This window comes from Oryctolagus cuniculus, chromosome 3 (assembly GCF_964237555.1).
Source record: "Oryctolagus cuniculus chromosome 3, mOryCun1.1, whole genome shotgun sequence".
NCBI lineage: Eukaryota > Metazoa > Chordata > Mammalia > Lagomorpha > Leporidae > Oryctolagus > Oryctolagus cuniculus.
In genome coordinates, this window is record NC_091434.1 from 185,167,861 (window position 1) to 185,185,588 (window position 17,728).

The following is a 17,728-nucleotide window of genomic DNA, read 5'->3' on the forward strand; positions in this document are numbered from 1 at the left end:
CGGAGTTGGGACTCATGCACTGGCAGGGAGCCGGGACCGGAGCAGAGTCAGGACTCGTGCACTGGCAGGGAGCCGGGACTGGAGCAGTCAGGACTCGCGCACTGGCAGGGAGCTGGAATGGAAGTGGAGTCGGGACTTGCGCACTGGCAGGGAGCTGGAATGGAAGTGGAGTTGGGACTTGCACACTGGCAGGGAGCCGGGACTGGAGCGGAGTCAGGACTCGCGCACTGGCAGGGAGCTGGAATGGAAGTTCAGTCAGGACTCGCACACCGGCACTGCGGTATGGGTGCAGGTGCCCCAGGTGGCTGCTTAGCCACTGTGCCAGACTCCAGCCCAGGAATATTTCAGATTTGGCATTGACTCCTCACTCTTCATGTCGCCCTCTCAGTGTGGTGGTGCCGGTGGCAGAGAATACGGCTCTGCAAAGTAAGTGTAGCATGAGATGACCCTTGGCGTGGAAGGTCGCCAGGCGGCTGTCCCGGGGGCAGGACAGATCCCTGGTTCTGGTGGATCAGGAGACAAGAGGGCCCGAGAGATCCAGCAAAGGGCCAAGGAGATTCCAGGAGTGCAGGGAGCTCTGGGAAGAAGGCAAAGCCGGCGGCTCCGGAGGTCCCGAGCCCCACCCAGCACCCACAGCCACTGCCGAACAGCTCACTCGTGGCATCATTTTTGTGAGTGCCCAGTTTGTCCCTGGGTTGATGTGATCTTATCCACGTTGGACACTTTGTTTCAGGTTTTTTTCCAGAGTATAGACACCCGGCGAGTGTCTTCACGCATGTGGGTTTGTACTTTCTTGTGACTACTTCCGTATATGACTTCAAGGAGAATAGGATTGCTGGCCTGTAGAACGTGGGTGTTTTCCTGACACTTGATGTGACCTGGTGGATGGCTGTTGATTCCGGTGCCCTGAGTATTATGGGATGAGCTCACTGGACTCGGCCGGCTTTTCCAGGAATAGGTTTTGTAATTTTACCTTTATCCCCGCACACTAATAAGCGTGAAAGAACACATTGCTTCGGTTCAGTTTCTTTGTTTGCAGGAAGAGCTGAGCATTTTCAGACGTGCTTGTGGGGCATCTGTTTCTCCTTGTGAATCGTGCAACTTGAACTTGAAAAATGCAATATAAATAGTGCTCTGAGGCCTGCGGTGGGCAGCTGTGTGAGCCTGGAGTTAGATGTGGCTTTCCCTGTGTGTGCACTTCGCTGTGGTGAGCTGTGCCGCTGTTTCCTCCCAAGGCTTGCAGTCTCCTGGTGCCAACACATCCCATTCTGCATGAGGCTTAGCCCTGAACACACAGCCCCGCCCTCCTCTAACCAGCGTGGTCGACAGCAAGGCGGCCCAGCCTCCTGAATCCCGTCCCACCTGCCTCCTTGGCCTGTGACCTTCAGCTATGACTTACAAACTTAGATGAGCTGGGGACCATTGAAATTTTGCCAAGTTTGGAGCTGGTGCTGTGGCACAGCAGGTTAATTCCCTGGCCTGCAGTGCTGGCATCCCTTATGGGCGCTGGTTCGAGACCCAGCTGCTCCACTTCCAATCCAGCTCTCTGCTATGGCCTGGGAACAAGTGAAGTGGCCCAAGTTGTTGGGCCCCTGCACCGGTGTGGAAGACCTGGAAGAAACTCCAGGCTCCTGGCTTCGGATCGGCGCAGCTCCAGCCATTGCAGCCAATTGGGGAGTGAACAATTGTATGGGAAGACTTCTCTCTCTCTCTCTGTGTAATTCTGACTTGCAAATAAATAAGTAAATCTTTAAAAAAAAGAAACTTTGCCAATTTTAAACTTACATATTTTTAAGCCTAAAAAACAGGACTTTACATTTCTCTGTCTCGGTTCTAACCGGAAAAAAAAAACTTTTTTTTTTTCCACTTGTTCTGCTTTTCTAGAAGGAAGAAATTAAAAAGAACATATTTATCATATTTTACCAAGGAGAGCAGCTGAGGCAGAAAGTCAAGAAGATCTGCGATGGGTAAGGAGGCGGGACGCACCTGTCCATCAGCGGTGTGGGCCAGGCGGCCACAGGGGCGGGGCTGTGCCCCGTGGAGATCCGGTAGGGGTTAAGAGCGCGCAGGTTCCGCGTGTTTGACAAGACGGCGTTACAGCTGCCTTGCAGGGTCGTGGGACCACAAACAGGCACGAGGCGAAGTGAGTGAAAGTGGACATGTCCTTTCCGTGTGCTCCTCTGCACACTGCCCATCGTGCGGCACTGCTGAGTCGGAGGGCAGGACGCGCAGGGAGGGCCGAGGCGAGTGGAGGCTGGGGGCCCACTTACAGAGCCGGGGACGGCACAGCCTGCCTTCCCCGTGCGAGCGCTGGGCTGGGAATCCTGACAGCCCAGGAGGCAGGTGCTCTGGGGAAGGGGACCACCTGAGCAAAGTCAGCAGATGACGGCATCGCTGCAGAGGGGTTGTGCAAAGCTCGTGCGTGCTAACCCGCCTTGTCCCTTGGAACATATCAACCACAGGTTTCGGGCCACCATTTACCCGTGCCCGGAGCCCGCGGCCGAGCGCATGGACATGCTGGCGGGTGTCAACGTGAGGCTGGAAGACCTGATCACTGTGAGTGGGGCTCTGCCTCGCCCCCTGCGTCGTCACCCGGGCCCTGGTGGGAGGGGGCTGGAACACCGGCTGTTCTGGTCTGGCTGAGCTGCGGACGACGCACGGCCAGAGGACAGGGCTGGACAAGCTGGAGGCGGTGGTTCTGCCTCTCAGTGGTGCTCCGCCCAGAATCAGAACCACCGCAGCCCTTAGTCCTCGGTGGCCACCCTGGCCAGATCCACGGCGCCCTGTCTGCCGTCTCAGCCCCACACGAGCCTCTGGACAGCTGAGCAGCGGTGAAGTTCCACAGCCAGGCCGACCGAATCTTTCCCCGCTGTTCACGCCGATGGCAGCGGGTCTGGTCTCAGTGTTGAGCCCCAGTGCACTTCCTCCGTGAGGTCCATCAGCAGCCAGGGTGGCAGTCGCCCTTCTGATTCAGCCACTGCAGCTCTCCAAGCGTCCCTGCCGTCAGCCGGGCCTCCATCGGGTGGTGTGCTCTGGCCAGCGCTGGCGAGCCGGCACCCTCGGCGCTGCAGGCGTGACCAAGCGAGGCTGTTGAGTGCTTGGAGCACGGCCCGCGCCAAGAGCAGCTGAACTTTGCCTTCTGTTTAATTTTACTGAAATTCGGCTTCTCGGAGCTGCGTGTGGCTCCCACCGAGGTCTGCAGTTTGAGATCGCCGGTGGGTTGAGGAAAAGGAATCGTGCTGAACTCAGGCCAGCCCTGATGGGCCCCAGGCTGTGTCCTGTTCGGAGGCTTGGGCCTAGCTGACCAGCTTCCCCAAGGACGCTCTCTGCTTTGGTTCCGCCCAACCGAGATGGCCGTGGACACTGCCGGATGCCCGGGGAACTCCGCCTGGTGGCTGCTACACAGCAGGTGGCAGGGACAGGGACAGGCCAGCGGCCAGGGCCAGAGGCGGTCAGGGGAAGGGATCCCATGCAGAGACCATTCTTGGAGGCTGCGGGATCCTGCGCCTTCTGGGTCACCCGCGCTCAGGAACCCCTGTGCAGTCTATCGTAGTGGCTGTTTGAGCTTTTCTGGAAGGGGTAAGGTTTGGGAAGTTTGATCTGTGTGAAGGTGGCCTTGTGTCCTAGAGCTCCTCGGGCCAGCTTGTCCGCACTGGCAATGGCCCACTGCGGCATGTAAGCCGGCTTCTGGCTATTAGTCTTCTAAAAGTTTATTTATTTTAATTTTATTTAAAAGACAGACAGACAAGTAGAGAAGGATCATCCCATCTGGTTCTTCCCCAAATACCTACAAGAGTCAGGTCTGGGCCAGGCCAAAGCCAGGAGTTTGAAATTCATTTTATTTATTTATTTATCTAGATGGTTAAAAGAGTATTTATGTGAAAGGCAGACTTGCAGAGAGAGAGACGAGGTCTTCCATCCTTTGGTTCACTCCGCAAATGGTTGCAACAGCTGTGGCTGCTCCAGGCCAAAGCCAGGAGCTTCATCCAGGTCTCCCACGTGGGTGCAGGGGCCCAAACACTTGGGCCATCTTCTGCTGCTTTCCCAGGCCACAGCAGGGAGCTGGATGGGAAGTAAAGAAGTGGGACTCCAGCCGGTGCCCATAAGGGATGCCAGCATCGCACGCTGCTTAACCTGTTAGCCACAATGCTGGCCCAGGAACTTGGAATTCAATCTCTACCTCCCCCATGGATGGCAAGGATCCAAGTCCTTGAGCCCTCACCTGCTTCTTCCCAGGGTGCACGTTAGCAGGGAGCTCGATCAGTCACAGAGTAGTCGGGACTCAAACAAGATACACTGATAAGGAGCGCAGGCATCGCAAGCAGCAGCTTAACTGTTGTGCCAGCGCCCAGCCCTGCCATCCATCTGCAGCCACGTGCGTCTCTTACAGTGCAGTGCTGCAGCCCTGGGGCAAGGTTACCAGCAAAGTGTACCCTGTGTCCCGTATCCACAAAACATACCCTAAATCCATTAAATCACGTTTACGTGGGCCCAACCGTCCATCCTCCCCTCCTTCATTAATCCCCTGTCACTGCTGGAGGGGCACACGCGCAGCCTTCTGGTAGGTATACTGACCCCAGGACTGCCGTAACAACTCACCACGAATTCAGTGGTTTAAAGCAATGGAAACTGATTTTCTCCCAGTTTAGAGGCTAAAAGTCAGAAATCAGGGTGTCTGCAGGGCTCTGCCCCTCCTAAGACACCGAGGGAGGATCCCTCCTCGCCTGTCCCCCGCTTCTGGTGGCTGTGGAGGGGCAGCCCTTGGGGTCACTCGGCTGGCGGATGCATCACCCCAATCTCAGCTTCCTTTGTCACAAGATATTCTTCCCTGTGTGACTTGATGCCCAACTTTTTCTTTTTAAAAAAAATGATTATGTATTTATTTGAAAGAGCATCAGAAAGAGAGAGATGGAGAGAGAGAAGGAGGGAGGGAGGGAGAGACAGAGGGAGAGAGATCTTCCACCCGCTTGTTCACTCCCCAAATAGTCACAATAGGCACGTCTGGGCAGGAGTCAGGAACTCCTTCCAGCTCTCCCATGTGGATGGCAGGGGCCCGAGCTCGCGGGCTGTTGTCCGCTGCCTTCCCAGGCACACTGGCAGGGAACTGGATCAGAAGCAGAGCAGATGGGTGAGTAGGCACTCCAGCGTGGGACACTGGCATCAAGCAGCAGTGTCCCTGCTGCGCCCCAACCAGGACCAGTCAGGTTGGACTAGGGTGCACCCTGGTCCGCGTGACCTCATCTCAACTCGGTTCCAACTGCAAAGGCCCTATTTCCAAATAATGGAAAATTCACGGGAACCAGGGCTTAGGATTTCAATGTAGCTCTTTGGGGGACGCAATTGGACCCAGAACAACAGGACTGCACAGGGTTAGCAGCAAAGCAAGGCAGTATTTTGCCTTGGGGTTTTAATGGTGACACAGTGCTCCTGAGCACTAAGGCCGGTGTCAGAGCGGAAACCTCGAGCGAGGAGAAACCTCGAGGGCTCTGTGTCTGCCACCGCGGCGACACCTCCGTGAAGGCCCCTTGTCCGTGCGTGGTTCTTCGCCTAGGTCATAACACAGACAGAGTCTCACCGCCAGCGCCTGCTCCAGGAGGCTGCCGCCAGCTGGCACACCTGGGCCACCAAGGTGCAGAAGATGAAGGCCGTCTACCACGTCCTGAACCTGTGCAACATTGACGTCACCCAGCAGTGTGTCATCGCCGAGATCTGGTTCCCGGTGGCAGACGCTGCGCGCATCAAGAGGGCCTTGGAGCAGGGCGTGGTGAGTGGCGAGGGGGGCAGGGACAGGAGGATCCGTGTCCACCCCCCTGCAGGCCTCCTGAGCCACCTGAGCTTGGCAGGTGACCAGCAGTGGGGTCGTCTCCTCCACTTGTGTGTCTCCGGTTCTTAGCGCAGTGCAGGGCACGAGAGGGAAACGCTGTTCCTGTGTTGGACGAGCAGTCGCCCTTTCTGTCTCCTGGGTGTGTTGAGCACTAAGGTGACGGTCCCCCTGCTGGCTACGGCGGCGGATGCCACAGTACTGCAGGCCCCTCCTGCAGAACCGCGAGGCCAGTCTCGCACTTACAGTGAGAGCTGACACAGCGACCGAGCTAAGAGCTGCCTGCCTCCTTTAACTCTCCCCGCATTTCTCTCGTGGACGCTTCCTGTGTCCAGGAACGGATCCAGGGCCACACGGGCAGGCCAAGGCCTTGCCTGGTAGCCTCTCTGGGAGGGCAGGCGGGGAGCATGCCCGTGAAGAACGCGATTCCAGGCGGCGATGGGCAGTGGGCAGGAGCTCCCGCATGGGTGGGGAGGGATGGGGCCCAGCGTGGGCTGCTGCTGATCGCCTTAGACCTGGTGATCATGGCGCTCCCAGTGGAAACGGCGCATGGTGGCTGGACACGCAGCGGCTGGCGGGTCAGACTGACAGCTGTTCCTGGCCACATGCGCTCACAGCCCACCACCTGCCAGGCAGCACCCTCGGGGGCGACACTGGACCTGCACTTGGAGGCAGGCTTTGTGGTGACAGGAGGGTGTGCTGGCCACTGGCTCCTGCAGGAGGATCTGATGAGCCTGGTGGCATGGCTGGGAGGCGCAGCCCGGGGGCGACTCGTGGGGAGGGGGCCTTTCCTGCCGGGTGGGTGGCCGGTCTGGGGAGAGCAGGGCGCCCAGGTGTCTGTGCCAGAGAAGGTGGCATCGGGCAGTGGTCCCTGAATGTTGTGGGAAGACGGGGCAGGCGGCAGAAGAGCCTTCGGGCTGAGGGGCTGAAGGTCAAGGCCTTCGGCTGGGTGGACGCTGTCCTTTCCCTTTGAACACAGGAGAAAGCCGGGTGACCCTAGCCCTGCATCCAGGAGGCAGGACTGGAACGCAGGGCAAGCTCCCATCAGCCCCAGGCACCACTGTCCCCACAGCCTCACTAGGAGCCACCTGAGGACAGCGTGTCCCCTGGACTGCAGCAGAGGGCCGGTGCGGGGGTGAGGGAGAGGGCCCCTGAGGTCAGCAGCCAGAAGGGTGCACAAGTCCCAAGAGGAAGACGCTCTGGGAAGGGCCCGCAGGCCCCAAAGGATGGCACCGGGTACAGGGGTCTCCTCTCGCTCCCCTGCTGCAGTGATAGGACCCAGCTTGCCTTTTACTTATTTGTCTGTTTATATTTTTATTTATTTGAAAGACAGGGTTACAGAAAAGTGGAGGGGGGAGGTGTCTTCCATCGCTGGTTCTCTCCCCAGATGGCAGCAACAGCCAGGGCTGGGCCAGGCGGAAGCCAGGAGCCAGGAGCTTCTTCCAGGTCTCCCACGTGGGTGCAGGAGCCCAAAGACCTGGGCCATCTTCCACTGTTTTCCCAGGCCACAGCAGGGAGCTGGCTCGGAAGTGGAGCCATACGGGATGCCGCCTCCACAGGTGGCAGCTTTGCCTGCAGTGCCACAGCAGCAGCCCCTTATCGCTCTTTAGAAAAGACCTATTTATTATTTATTTGCTCCATGCTTCCGATCGAGCTGCCTGCTGGTGTACACTGCAGGTAGCGGTTTTACCCACTGCACCACAGTGCCGGCCCCCACAACATCTTCTTCTTAACGATTTATTTATTTAATTGAAAGAGTTGTGGGGGGGGGGGGAGAGGAAGAAAGAGAGAGAGAGAGGGAGAAAGGGAGAGAGAGAGGCCTTCCATTTGCTGGTTCACTCCCCAAATGGCTGCAACGGCCAGAGCTGCACTGATCCAAAGCCAGGAGCCAGGAGTTTCTTGATTGATTGATTGATTGATTGATTTGAAAGGCTGAGTACAGAGAGGGTGAAGCAGAGGCAGAGAACAAAGTCTTCCAGTGCTGGTTCACTCCCCGCAATGGTTTGGGCTGGGCCAGGCTGAAACTGAGCCTGGAGCTCCTTCTGGGTCCTAGCAGGCAGTCAGAAAGGGACTGCGTGTTGAGGAGGGTCAGGGCCCTTTGGAAGAGAGGAGGAGTTGGGTGCCTTCTGCGGGGATGGAGGGGAGAGGCGGGGCAGCCCGCGCAGCTTGGGACCGAGCCAGGAGGCAGGTGCCCCCAGCAGGCGCTGGGAAGTTGCCCGAGGAGCCGAGGGGCCTCTGTGTTCCTGCCGGCTCTCTGCCAGGTGAATTGGGTTAAACCTCAGGACGCTTTCTTACCTTTTTCGGGTGAGGTTATGCATCTCAGAGAAGTCAGCACATGGTCCCGAGTTCCATGTCAGGGCGGGCGGGCCGGAACTGGGACCCAGAACCCTTGCACAGCCTGCACACCTGTTTGTCCCGCGTTCTTCTTGCAGGCACTCAGTGGCTCCTCCATGGCCCCCATCCTGACCACGGTGCAGTCAAAGACGGCCCCGCCCACATTTAACAGGACCAACAAATTCACAGCCGGCTTCCAGACTATCGTGGACGCCTACGGCGTGGGCAGCTACCGGGAGATAAACCCAGGTAAGGAGCCCGAGTGTGGCAGCTTGGAGCCCGGCAGGGGGTGGGAGCCTTGGAACCAATGCGTCCTACAGCCTGATCATCTGGGAATGCCAATGGCTGAGACTTCTCCTCGTCTGTCCTGGGTCTCCCTTAGCTGATTGCACCAGGACCACCCTGCATCTCCCAGTCCTGCACGCAGGGGAAAGACAGGAGCACACAGACCTCAGAATTGGAAGCTGGTGCTGGTTAGTAAAGCAGAGGGCAGAGCAGATGCTGGTTAGCCAGGCACTCAGCCCTGGGCTGAGGGTCCCTGTGAGTCACTGCTGGTTATGCGGGACGCCTGTCCATAGAGGGAAAGCAGACAACAGATGGTGGCAGCAAGGAGACAGCGAGTACGTGGGAATCCCATCAAACCCCGTGATCCAGGGCAAGTCGCTCCATCTGAGGCTCAGCGCACCTGTAAGGTGGGAGGAAGCAAGTCCCTCCTGCGTGCGGGAGCTAAGCAGGTGCCGAGAGGGAAGAGGGAGAGGCAGGGGAAGACTGGGCAGGGAGCTCCGGTGGGGACCCACGGGTGTTCACCGGCGTCAGGCTCTCGTGGGTCTCGCCTCCGCAGCTCCCTACACCATCATCACTTTCCCCTTCCTGTTCGCGGTGATGTTTGGAGACTGTGGCCACGGAATCGTGATGTTCCTGGCGGCCCTCTGGATGGTGCTGAACGAGAGGCGCTTGCTCGCACAGAAGAGCAGCAGCGAGGTGGGTGTCCCGGGGTCTCGCCTCATTCCTTGAGGTAGACAGTTAAATCGTGTGTGTGGTTTCAGCGCAGAGATAACAAGCTTTTATGTAAAATGATGGAAAGATGGAAAGAACGAACCAAGGTTCAGGGCCAGCGTTGGTGCGGCTGTTAGGACACAGCCTGGGACGCCCGCAGCCCGTGTCAGGGTGCCTGGCCCACGTCCCAGCTCCGCCCCCTGCGAATGTGCACCCGGGAGGCAGCGAGCGTGGCTGAGGCAGTCAGGCCCCGCCACACACATGAGACTCCGACTGAGTTCCGGGATCCTGGCTTTGGATCCGACCCGGACCCGAGTGAGCGAGTGGGAGGAAAAGCCTCTCTGTGTGTTTCCCTCTTTCAAAAAGAGACAAAGATTCAACACAAGACTCCTGTCTCCACGCAACTCCTTTGGATGGTTGGCACAGGCCCTTTCAGCATTTCTGGTTTGCATCCACGGCTTGACAAGAATGTTGATTTTTTTTTTCTCCCTCTGATTATAAAAGCAATTCAAATTCATTGTGAAAATTGGGAAGACTTAGTGATCTAAGCACCCAGCAAAACAGCACAGTGTTTTTGGATATCTTTCCATTTTTTTCTGTGCTGGCATACAAATGTGTATATATATATTGCCAGGCAAAGTTAGAGAGAGAGAGAGAGAGGTCTTCCTTCTGTTGGTTCATTCCCCTAATGGCCGCTACGGCCAGCACTATGCTGATCCGAAGCCAGGAACCGGGTACTTCTTCCCAGTCTCCCATGCAGGTGCACTTGGGCCATCCTCCACTGCCCTCCTGGGCCACAGCAGAGAGCTGGACTGGAACAGGAGCAACCAGGACTAGAACCTGGTGCTCCAACCGGGACTAGAACCCGGGGTGCCGGCGCCGCAGGCAGAGGATTAGCCCAGTGAGCCACAGCGATAGCCAACAAATGTATAATTTTCAAAAGTTGGTATCAGAGTGCATATTATTTGTAGCCTCCCTCTTTATTTTTTTTTAAAGATTTATTTATTTGAAAGGCAGAGCTGCAGAGAGAGAGGGAGAGACACAGAGAGAATCTTCGATCTGCTGGCTCACTCCCCAGATGGCTGCAATAGCCAGGGTTGAGCCAGGTCAAAGCCAGGAGCCAGGAGCTTCATCCAGGCCTCCCACAGGGGTGCAGGGGCCCAAACACTTGGGCCATCCTCTGCTGCTTTCCCAGGCCATTAGCAGGGAGCTGGATCAGAAGTGGAGCAGCCAGGACACGAACTGGTGCCCATGTGGGATGCCGGCACTGCAAGTGGCAGCTTTACCCATTGTGCCACACGCTGGCCCCGTTAGCCTCCTTTTTTAAATTCAAAATATCCTGAATGCGTTCTTCCTACAAGCTTGTAACCTGTGCCCTTGTGAAATGCTGAGAAATGCTGAATGTGGAGGCCTCTTTAAAAAAAAAAAAAAAAAAGATTTATGTATTTATTTGAAAGGAGAAGTTATAGAGGCACAGAGAGAGACAGAGAGAGAGAGACAGAGAGGTCTTCCATCCACTGGTTCACTCCCCAGATGGCTGCAATGGCCAGAGCTGAGCTGATCTGAAGCCAGGAGCCAGGAGCTTCTTCCAGGTCTCCCACAGGGGTGCAGGGGCCCAACAACTTGGGCCACTTCCACTTGTTCCCAGGCCATAGCAGAGAGCTGGATTGGAAGTGGAGCAGCCGGGGCCTGAACCCGGGCCCATGTGGGATGCCGGCGCCGCAGGCGGCAGCTCTACCCGCTATGCCACAGCGCCAGCCCCTGAGGCCTTACTCTTGCACTTGACGTTCTGACTTCCATGAGGTTCTCTCCCAGTGCTGTGATGGTGAGCACCTCCAGAGTCCACGATGACAGTGGGCATTTGGCGGGGCGGCCAAGATGCCAGTGTCCCAACTTGGAGCACCTGGGTTTGATACCCGGCTCTGGCTTCTGACCCCAGCTTCCTGGGAGGCAGCAGTGACAGCTCGAGTGGTTGGGTCCCTGCCGCGGACAGAGGCCAGGACTGAGTTCCCGGCTCCTGGCTGCAGCCTGGGCCACAGTGAAACTGGATGGATGCTCTCTCTCTCTCTCTCTCTGTCTGCCTCACAAAATAAAATAAAACAAAAAAGCTGCACCTGTCCACTATCACCCAATCCCTTTATGTTCATGGCAATACATTTTGCAAAGTGGAAATACGCCTTTAGCTATGTTCCCCATTTTAAGAATATCTTCCACCTTTTATTACAGGTTGCATTCGTTTGAGCTAGCTAGGCGCTGCCCTTGTGAGTTAACCATAGCAATGGTTAGTTAATGTTTGTGAAAAATCAACCTGTAACCAGTGCACGTGTCCATGACAGGCTTAACAGAGGTCATGTGCGAAGGTAAACATTTCAATCTCAAGGAGAACCCTGCAGGGATCTTGGAATGATTGACGCACGTCATCCAGCTCTGGGGAAAACCCTTTGCCCTCCTAACAGACGTAGTTAGACAAAAACTCAACTCGACAATGACAAGACCCCCGATGAGTGCAGGTGGACTTGCCCGCACGTGGCTCCAGCCCCCGACTTTCCAGCCCCTGCCTTAGCAGGTGAGGTCTTTGCTTGGGCTTCAGCTTCTGTTCTTTTTGGAGATGTGTTTACCTATTTGAAAGGCAAAGTGGTAGGCAGAGAGGCAGAGACAGAGGAAGAGATCTTCCATCCATTGATTCCCTCTTCAAACGGCCACAGGAGCCAGGGCTAGGCCAGTCCAAAGCCAGGGGCCAGGAATCCCATCTGGGTCTCCCGCGTGGGTGCAGGGTCCCAAGCACGTGGGCCATCATCATCTGCCTTCCCAGGCGCATTAGCAGGGAGTAGCCGGGACTCAAGCTGGCGCCCACATTGGATGCCGGCATCACAGGCAGTGGTTCCAGCCGCTGTGTCACAGCACTAACCCTTCCGTTCATTTTCTAACTGGTGCTGAAAGGAAGAACATGAGGCATGTGCGTTTTTGTTTCCACATAACATACACCAGCTACACAGGCTCAGGGAAATCAGTGTGTGCGTTCTTCCCGTGGGCGACTGACGTCTGCCGTGGTCGCAGGACCCTGCCACAGGGGTCTGCCCTGGAGCCGCCCTGGGCCACACCGGCTCCGGGCTCGGGGTGGAGCCCTGACGGTCCTGCCCTCTGTGTCCGAGGCCAGATTTGGAACACCTTCTTCCACGGGCGCTATCTCATCCTCCTGATGGGCATCTTCTCCATCTACACGGGCCTGATCTACAACGACTGCTTCTCCAAGTCTCTCAACATCTTCGGCTCTTCTTGGAGTGTCCGATCCATGTTTAGAAACGGCACGTGGAAGTAAGTACACGCAGAAGTGACTCGTTCACTGGCCTTCCAAGTGGCCTTGGAGGCTGTTGTCATGTCCTAGGTGTTTTGTTTATTTTAATTTATTTATCTGAAAGGCAGAGTTACAGAGAGGCAGAGCAGAGGCAGAGGGAGAGAGAGGTCTTCCATCTGCTGGTTCACTCCTCACATGGTCACAACACCCGGAGCCGTGCCAATCCGAAGCCAGGAGCCAGGTGCTTCTTCCCAGTCTCCCACGTGGGTGCAGGGCCCAAGCACTTGGGCCATCCTCCACTGCCCTCCTGGGCCACAGCAGAGAGCTGGATCGGAAGCGGAGCAGCCAGGACTTGGACCAGTGCCCGTGTTGATGCTGGCACTGCAGGCGCCAGCCCGGTCCCAAGAGCTTACACCTGGCTGGGCTCAGAGGTGCACCTGCAAATTCAACACATGATTGCATCTTACCTGTCCAGTGCCAGACCTCTGCCACTTCTCTGTCACTGTCTGGTCACTGTAGTTCACGGGGCCAGAGTTCGAGATCTGACTGAGTGAAGGAGCACAGCCCATGTGCTGGGGACGGTGCTGTCACAAGTGGCGGAGCAGGTCTAAAGCGGGCATCGTGGGGGTCACGGCAGGCTTCAAGGAGGGGAATGCGGCCTGGGGAGCTGGAGATGGTGTGAATGATGGTCCCGGCGTTCAGGACGGAGGCTTCGCTGCACAGATGCTGCAGGGGTAGATGCTGTTTCTGGTAGGCGTGGCTGTCGGAGAGGGCTGATATCCGAGTGGGAAGCCAAGGACTGCTGGCTCCCCGTGTTTGCCCTGTCGCTGATGGAGGAGCGGAGCCTGGGGAGGGTGGCTGCAGAGATGTGTGGGCTGCAGGAAAGGCGCCGGGAGACCCCACCACCCACCTGCTGCATGTGGTCCACAGCCACTGCGTGCGCGCCGTTGGCCGGCAGAATGCAACAGGGCCTTGTACAGGGGGGAGAAGATTCTAGAGCTTGAGGGGCAGGCGAGTTGGATGAATTGGGGGCAAACGGAAGGGCCCTGGAGGGCAGGGGACTGTGGGAGCAACAGAGATGTGGACCTTGTGTCCTGCGAGGCCCCACACGGCTGCGATGCCCACAGCAGTGTCGGGCTCATCGTGCTGGTGCCTCCCATCTGTGTGCTGAGCTGGGCTCCGCTGGAGCTGCTGGTGTTCTGGAGCCTCCGGTTCCATGGAAGGGGAGACCACAAGGAAGCAGAGGCGAAGCTGTGCAGAGGTATCCACCGCCTCTTCCCAGCCTTCCTCCCCAGGCGAGGCGGGATTCCAGAATTTCTAAGGTGCTCCAGAATCCTCACGAGCGGGGCCGGGAATAAACGCAGCTTCGGCTGGGTGCTGCTGTCCGGGAGGACGCAGTGCAGGGCTCCTGTGCTGGGAGCTTCCCCAAGGGCACGTCCAGGCCCCGTGTCGACGGAGGACACCTTAGGTTCGGAGTCACAGGTTCTGCGCCTGCGCGGACTCTGCGCTTCTCTGCTAGGCCTGGGTTTCCTGCAGGAGAGAGGATGGGATGTGAAGTAGAATGACAAGTGGACAATTCCGCACGTGCCAGCGGCACATCCGATGGCTGCATCTGGGCCTGCCTTCTTTCTTTTCTTTTTCTTTCTTTGCTTTACCATTAGTACCCTGAAAAGATGCTTGGAGAGCAGAGCTTTCATGTGTCCAGCACTGTGGCGGGCAGGGTCAGCTGCTGCCGGTCGAGTCCCGGCTGCTCCACTTCCGATCCAGGTCCCTCCTCGTGTACTTAGGAGGCAGCGGAAGACGGCCTGGGTTCTTGGGTCCCTGCACCCACGTGGGAGACCTGGGTGCAGGTCCTGGCCCCTGGCTCCCGGCTCCTGGTTTCCTCCTGGCCCAATCCCAGTTGTTGCAGCCATTTGGGGAATGAACTAGCAAGTTTAGGATCTCTCTCCCTCTCTGTCATTGTGCCTGTCAAATAAATACATAGGTATTTTTAAAAAGGACAGCCTTCACGAATGTAAAGACGAGGGACTTGACTCTGCTCCGCACACCTGAATGCAGAGATGAGCTCGGAAGTGTGTAAGTCTGCGTGTGCTCAGCAAACTTGCAGGCTCGCATTCCCCCAGTGTCAGGGTGCCAGGCCCGTGCTGACGCCTGTGGTCCCTCTGCAGCCCGGGTAGGAGGACTCCTAGCCACCTGCAAACGGCCTCTTCCTGGTTGCAGGCTCTTCAGTGGCTGGAGCCCAGCGCGGCTCAGCCACCTGCACGCCGAGGCCCTGCCGTCAGCTCCAGGGTGTGGTTCACCGAGGCTGGGCCCCAGCTGAGCCTGAGTCCTGGGCCTGGTGCCCAGTGTGCCCGGGCTAGAGACGGCTGGAAGCGCCGCTGTGGCCACCCAGGCTGGGGTGAGGCCTCACGGCGGCAGATGGCGCACATTGTGAGTGTGGGTCCTCAGCGTGCTGGCGAGGACTTGCGGGCTCAGCCTGTGTTCGGATCAGGCGCTGCTGGGTCATGCTCGCTGTGTGTCTGCCTGTGTCCGGGGGTGGTTGTGGGACGGGACGGTCTTGTTCCTGGTCCGAGGTGGGTGTGCTGGGAAGTCGTCTGCGTCCAGTGGGAGGCTCTGGGCCAGCTCCCCACTGCCAGGGTGACTGCCCCCTGGTCGGCACACAAGCACACCTGGGCTAAGGAAGTCCAGCCCTCTGCACCACAGCCATCACTGGGGCCGGGTCTGGGGCCAGGTCTGGGGCCAGGTCTGGGGCCGGGGCTGGGGCCGGGGCTGGGGCTAGGGCGGTCTGTCCCGGCCAGCGTTTGCTCTGCGTGGGGAGAGCCAGGCAGCCCCGCCAGGCTGCCTCCCTCCCAGGGGCCGCCTGTGAGCAGGGACAGGCTGACTTCCGGGCAGCGGTCAAGGTGACCAGTCCTCTCCATCCTCTAGAGGTCTCATTCCTTGTGCTTATCTCCTCTAGGCCGGAAGGGACAGAGTCAGAAATTCCTGTCACTGAACGCTTCCAGGTGAAAATGCACCCCGATTTAGAGACGAGTAGTGAGCACATTCTCTAGGGCTGTTTGCCGGAGCCGAGGTCTGCTCCTCCAGCCGGGCGGCCTCCGGGCTCTGCTGACACACCACAGCTGCTAACGTCTCCGCTCTTCCCCACGAGGCTGAGAGCTCCTTGGGGAACAGCTGGTTGGTGCTGTAGCCTCAGCGCCTGCACGGTGGCTGTGCGTGGCCCAGGCGCCGGGTAGCTGAGCGAGGCAGCCCCGATGGGTTGCACCTGCAGCTGGCTCTGCTGGGCCTGCCAGCTCAGTGTGGACGGCACGCACCGTGGTACCTTTCCTGCTGCTGACTGACGGGTGTTTTGCTTTGCTTTTCTTTCCTCCCTCTGTAGTACCCACATAATGGAGACAACGCCACTTTTACAGCTGGACCCAGCCGTGCCGGGAGTGTACTCTGGGAACCCGTACCCATTTGGGATTGATCCGGTAATCACGTTTTCTTGGGTTAAATACTGACTACGTACACTGTCTTCTCGTGGAGGACCTGGATCGAGAAGAACGGGCCAGGGCTCACAGCAGGGGAGAAAGCCTAGTACTGAAGGGTTCCTAACACCTCGAGCTGGGTTCAGCTAACTGTCTGATGGGTACCACTGCAGCTCCTGGGTCATTGTCCATCAAGTCTCTCAAACAGCTTTTTCTCCATCAGTTATACCCTTGACAATTCGCATTCTTTGAACGTTCTTGGTTGGGTCCAGTGTTGTGGCCCAGCAGGTTAAGCTGCTACCTGGGGTGCCAGCATCCCTTATGGGCACTGGTTCGAGTCCCAGCGGCTCCACTTCTGATCCAGCTTCCTGCTAGTTGGATCCAGCTCCCTGCTCTCGTTGCTAGTGTATCTGGGAAAGCAGCAGAAGGTGGTCCAACTCCTTGGGTCCCTGGCACTCATGTGAGAAACCAGGATGGAGTTCCAGGCTCTTGGTTTTGACCTGACTTGGTCCCATCCATTGCAGCCATTTGGGAAATGGACCAGTGGTCTCTCTCTCTTTCTTTTTCTCTCTCCCTCTCTCTCTCTCCCTCCCTCCCTCCCTTCTTCTCTCTCTCTGTTATTCTGCCTTTAAAAATAAATAACTTGGGCCGGCACCGCGGCTCACTAGGCTAATCCTCCGCCTAGCGGCGCCGGCACACCGGGTTCTAGTCCCGGTTGGGGCGCCGGATTCTGTCCCGGTTGCCCCTCTTCCAGGCCAGCTCTCTGCTGTGGCCCGGGAGTGCAATGGAGGATGGCCCAGGTGCTTGGGCCCTGCACCCCATGGGAGACCAGGAAAAGCACCTGGCTCCTGGCTCCTGCCATCGGATCAGCGCGGTACGCCAGCCGCAGCGCGCCAGCCGCGGCGGCCATTGGAGGGTGAACCAACGGCAAAGGAAGACCTTTCTCTCTGCTCTCTCTCTCACTGTCCACTCTGCCTGTCAAAAAATAAATAAATAAAATAAAATAAAATAAAATAAAAATAAATAAATAACTTGATCTTTAATATTTAAAAAAAGTCCTTGTTTGCCTGGAAAGTATGCATTTTTAAATTTTTGATTATTTGAAAGGCAGAGTTACAGAGGAGAGGGGAGAGGGGAGAGGGCTCTTCTATCTGCTGGTTTGCTCCCTAAGTCACTGCAGCAGTCAGAGCTGGGCCAGGCTGAAGCCAGGAGCCTGGAGCTCCATCCAGGTCTCCCACACGGTGCAGTTCTCAAGCACTTGGGCTGTCTTCCACGGCCTTTCCTGGCCCATTAGCAGGGAGCTGGATTGGAAGTGGAACAGCCAGGACTTGAACTAGCGCTCATAGAGGATGCTGCCATCGCAGGCCACAGCTTAGCCCAGTGTCATAATGCCAGCCCTTGGAAAGTGTGCATGTAGATTAGCTGTTTAACGTCCTAGTCACGTTTGTACTTTGGCATTTTCTGGCAGTGAGTATCATCTTTTTCCATAGAAGAAAAGTGCTTTTATTGTTGCTTAATGTTCCTGTACAGAATTGCTGTAAGTTATTTTAAGGTCGGGATCTCCTTTTGTTTGTTATACTTATTTAGTTTACTAGATGATTCAAGCAAAACAAAGTTGCTCCATGGTTGCACAGCCTTTGGGTATTAACGGTGTGGAAGGTGCGTGGGCTCTTTGCCGTAGAGCTGTGCTCCTGCTCTGGGCCACCAGGTGGCAGCCTTGTGCTCCGGCTGAGCGTGAGCCCTGGAGATGCGCGAAGGCGCAAATGTTTCTGCCCGGCCGGTTCTGGGCCATTAGACCAAGCGCTGGAACAGGCA

At 57.2% G+C, this 17,728-nt stretch overlaps 1 protein-coding gene across 4 annotated transcripts in view; it reads left to right on the forward strand.

Annotated features, from left to right (window-relative positions):
• ATP6V0A4 (ATPase H+ transporting V0 subunit a4) overlaps positions 1-17,728 on the forward strand; it is a 71,770-nt gene that overhangs the window by 31,244 nt on the left and 22,798 nt on the right. For all 4 annotated transcript variants that reach the window (XM_051835637.2, XM_051835638.2, XM_070071446.1 and 1 more), the window contains 7 exons: positions 1,885-1,967; positions 2,463-2,556; positions 5,552-5,764; positions 8,254-8,404; positions 8,997-9,136; positions 12,309-12,466; positions 15,823-15,916. In XM_051835637.2, coding sequence (XP_051691597.2) covers positions 1,885-1,967; positions 2,463-2,556; positions 5,552-5,764; positions 8,254-8,404; positions 8,997-9,136; positions 12,309-12,466; positions 15,823-15,916 — 933 coding nt within the window. The remainder of the gene's footprint in view (positions 1-1,884; positions 1,968-2,462; positions 2,557-5,551; positions 5,765-8,253; positions 8,405-8,996; positions 9,137-12,308; positions 12,467-15,822; positions 15,917-17,728) is intronic.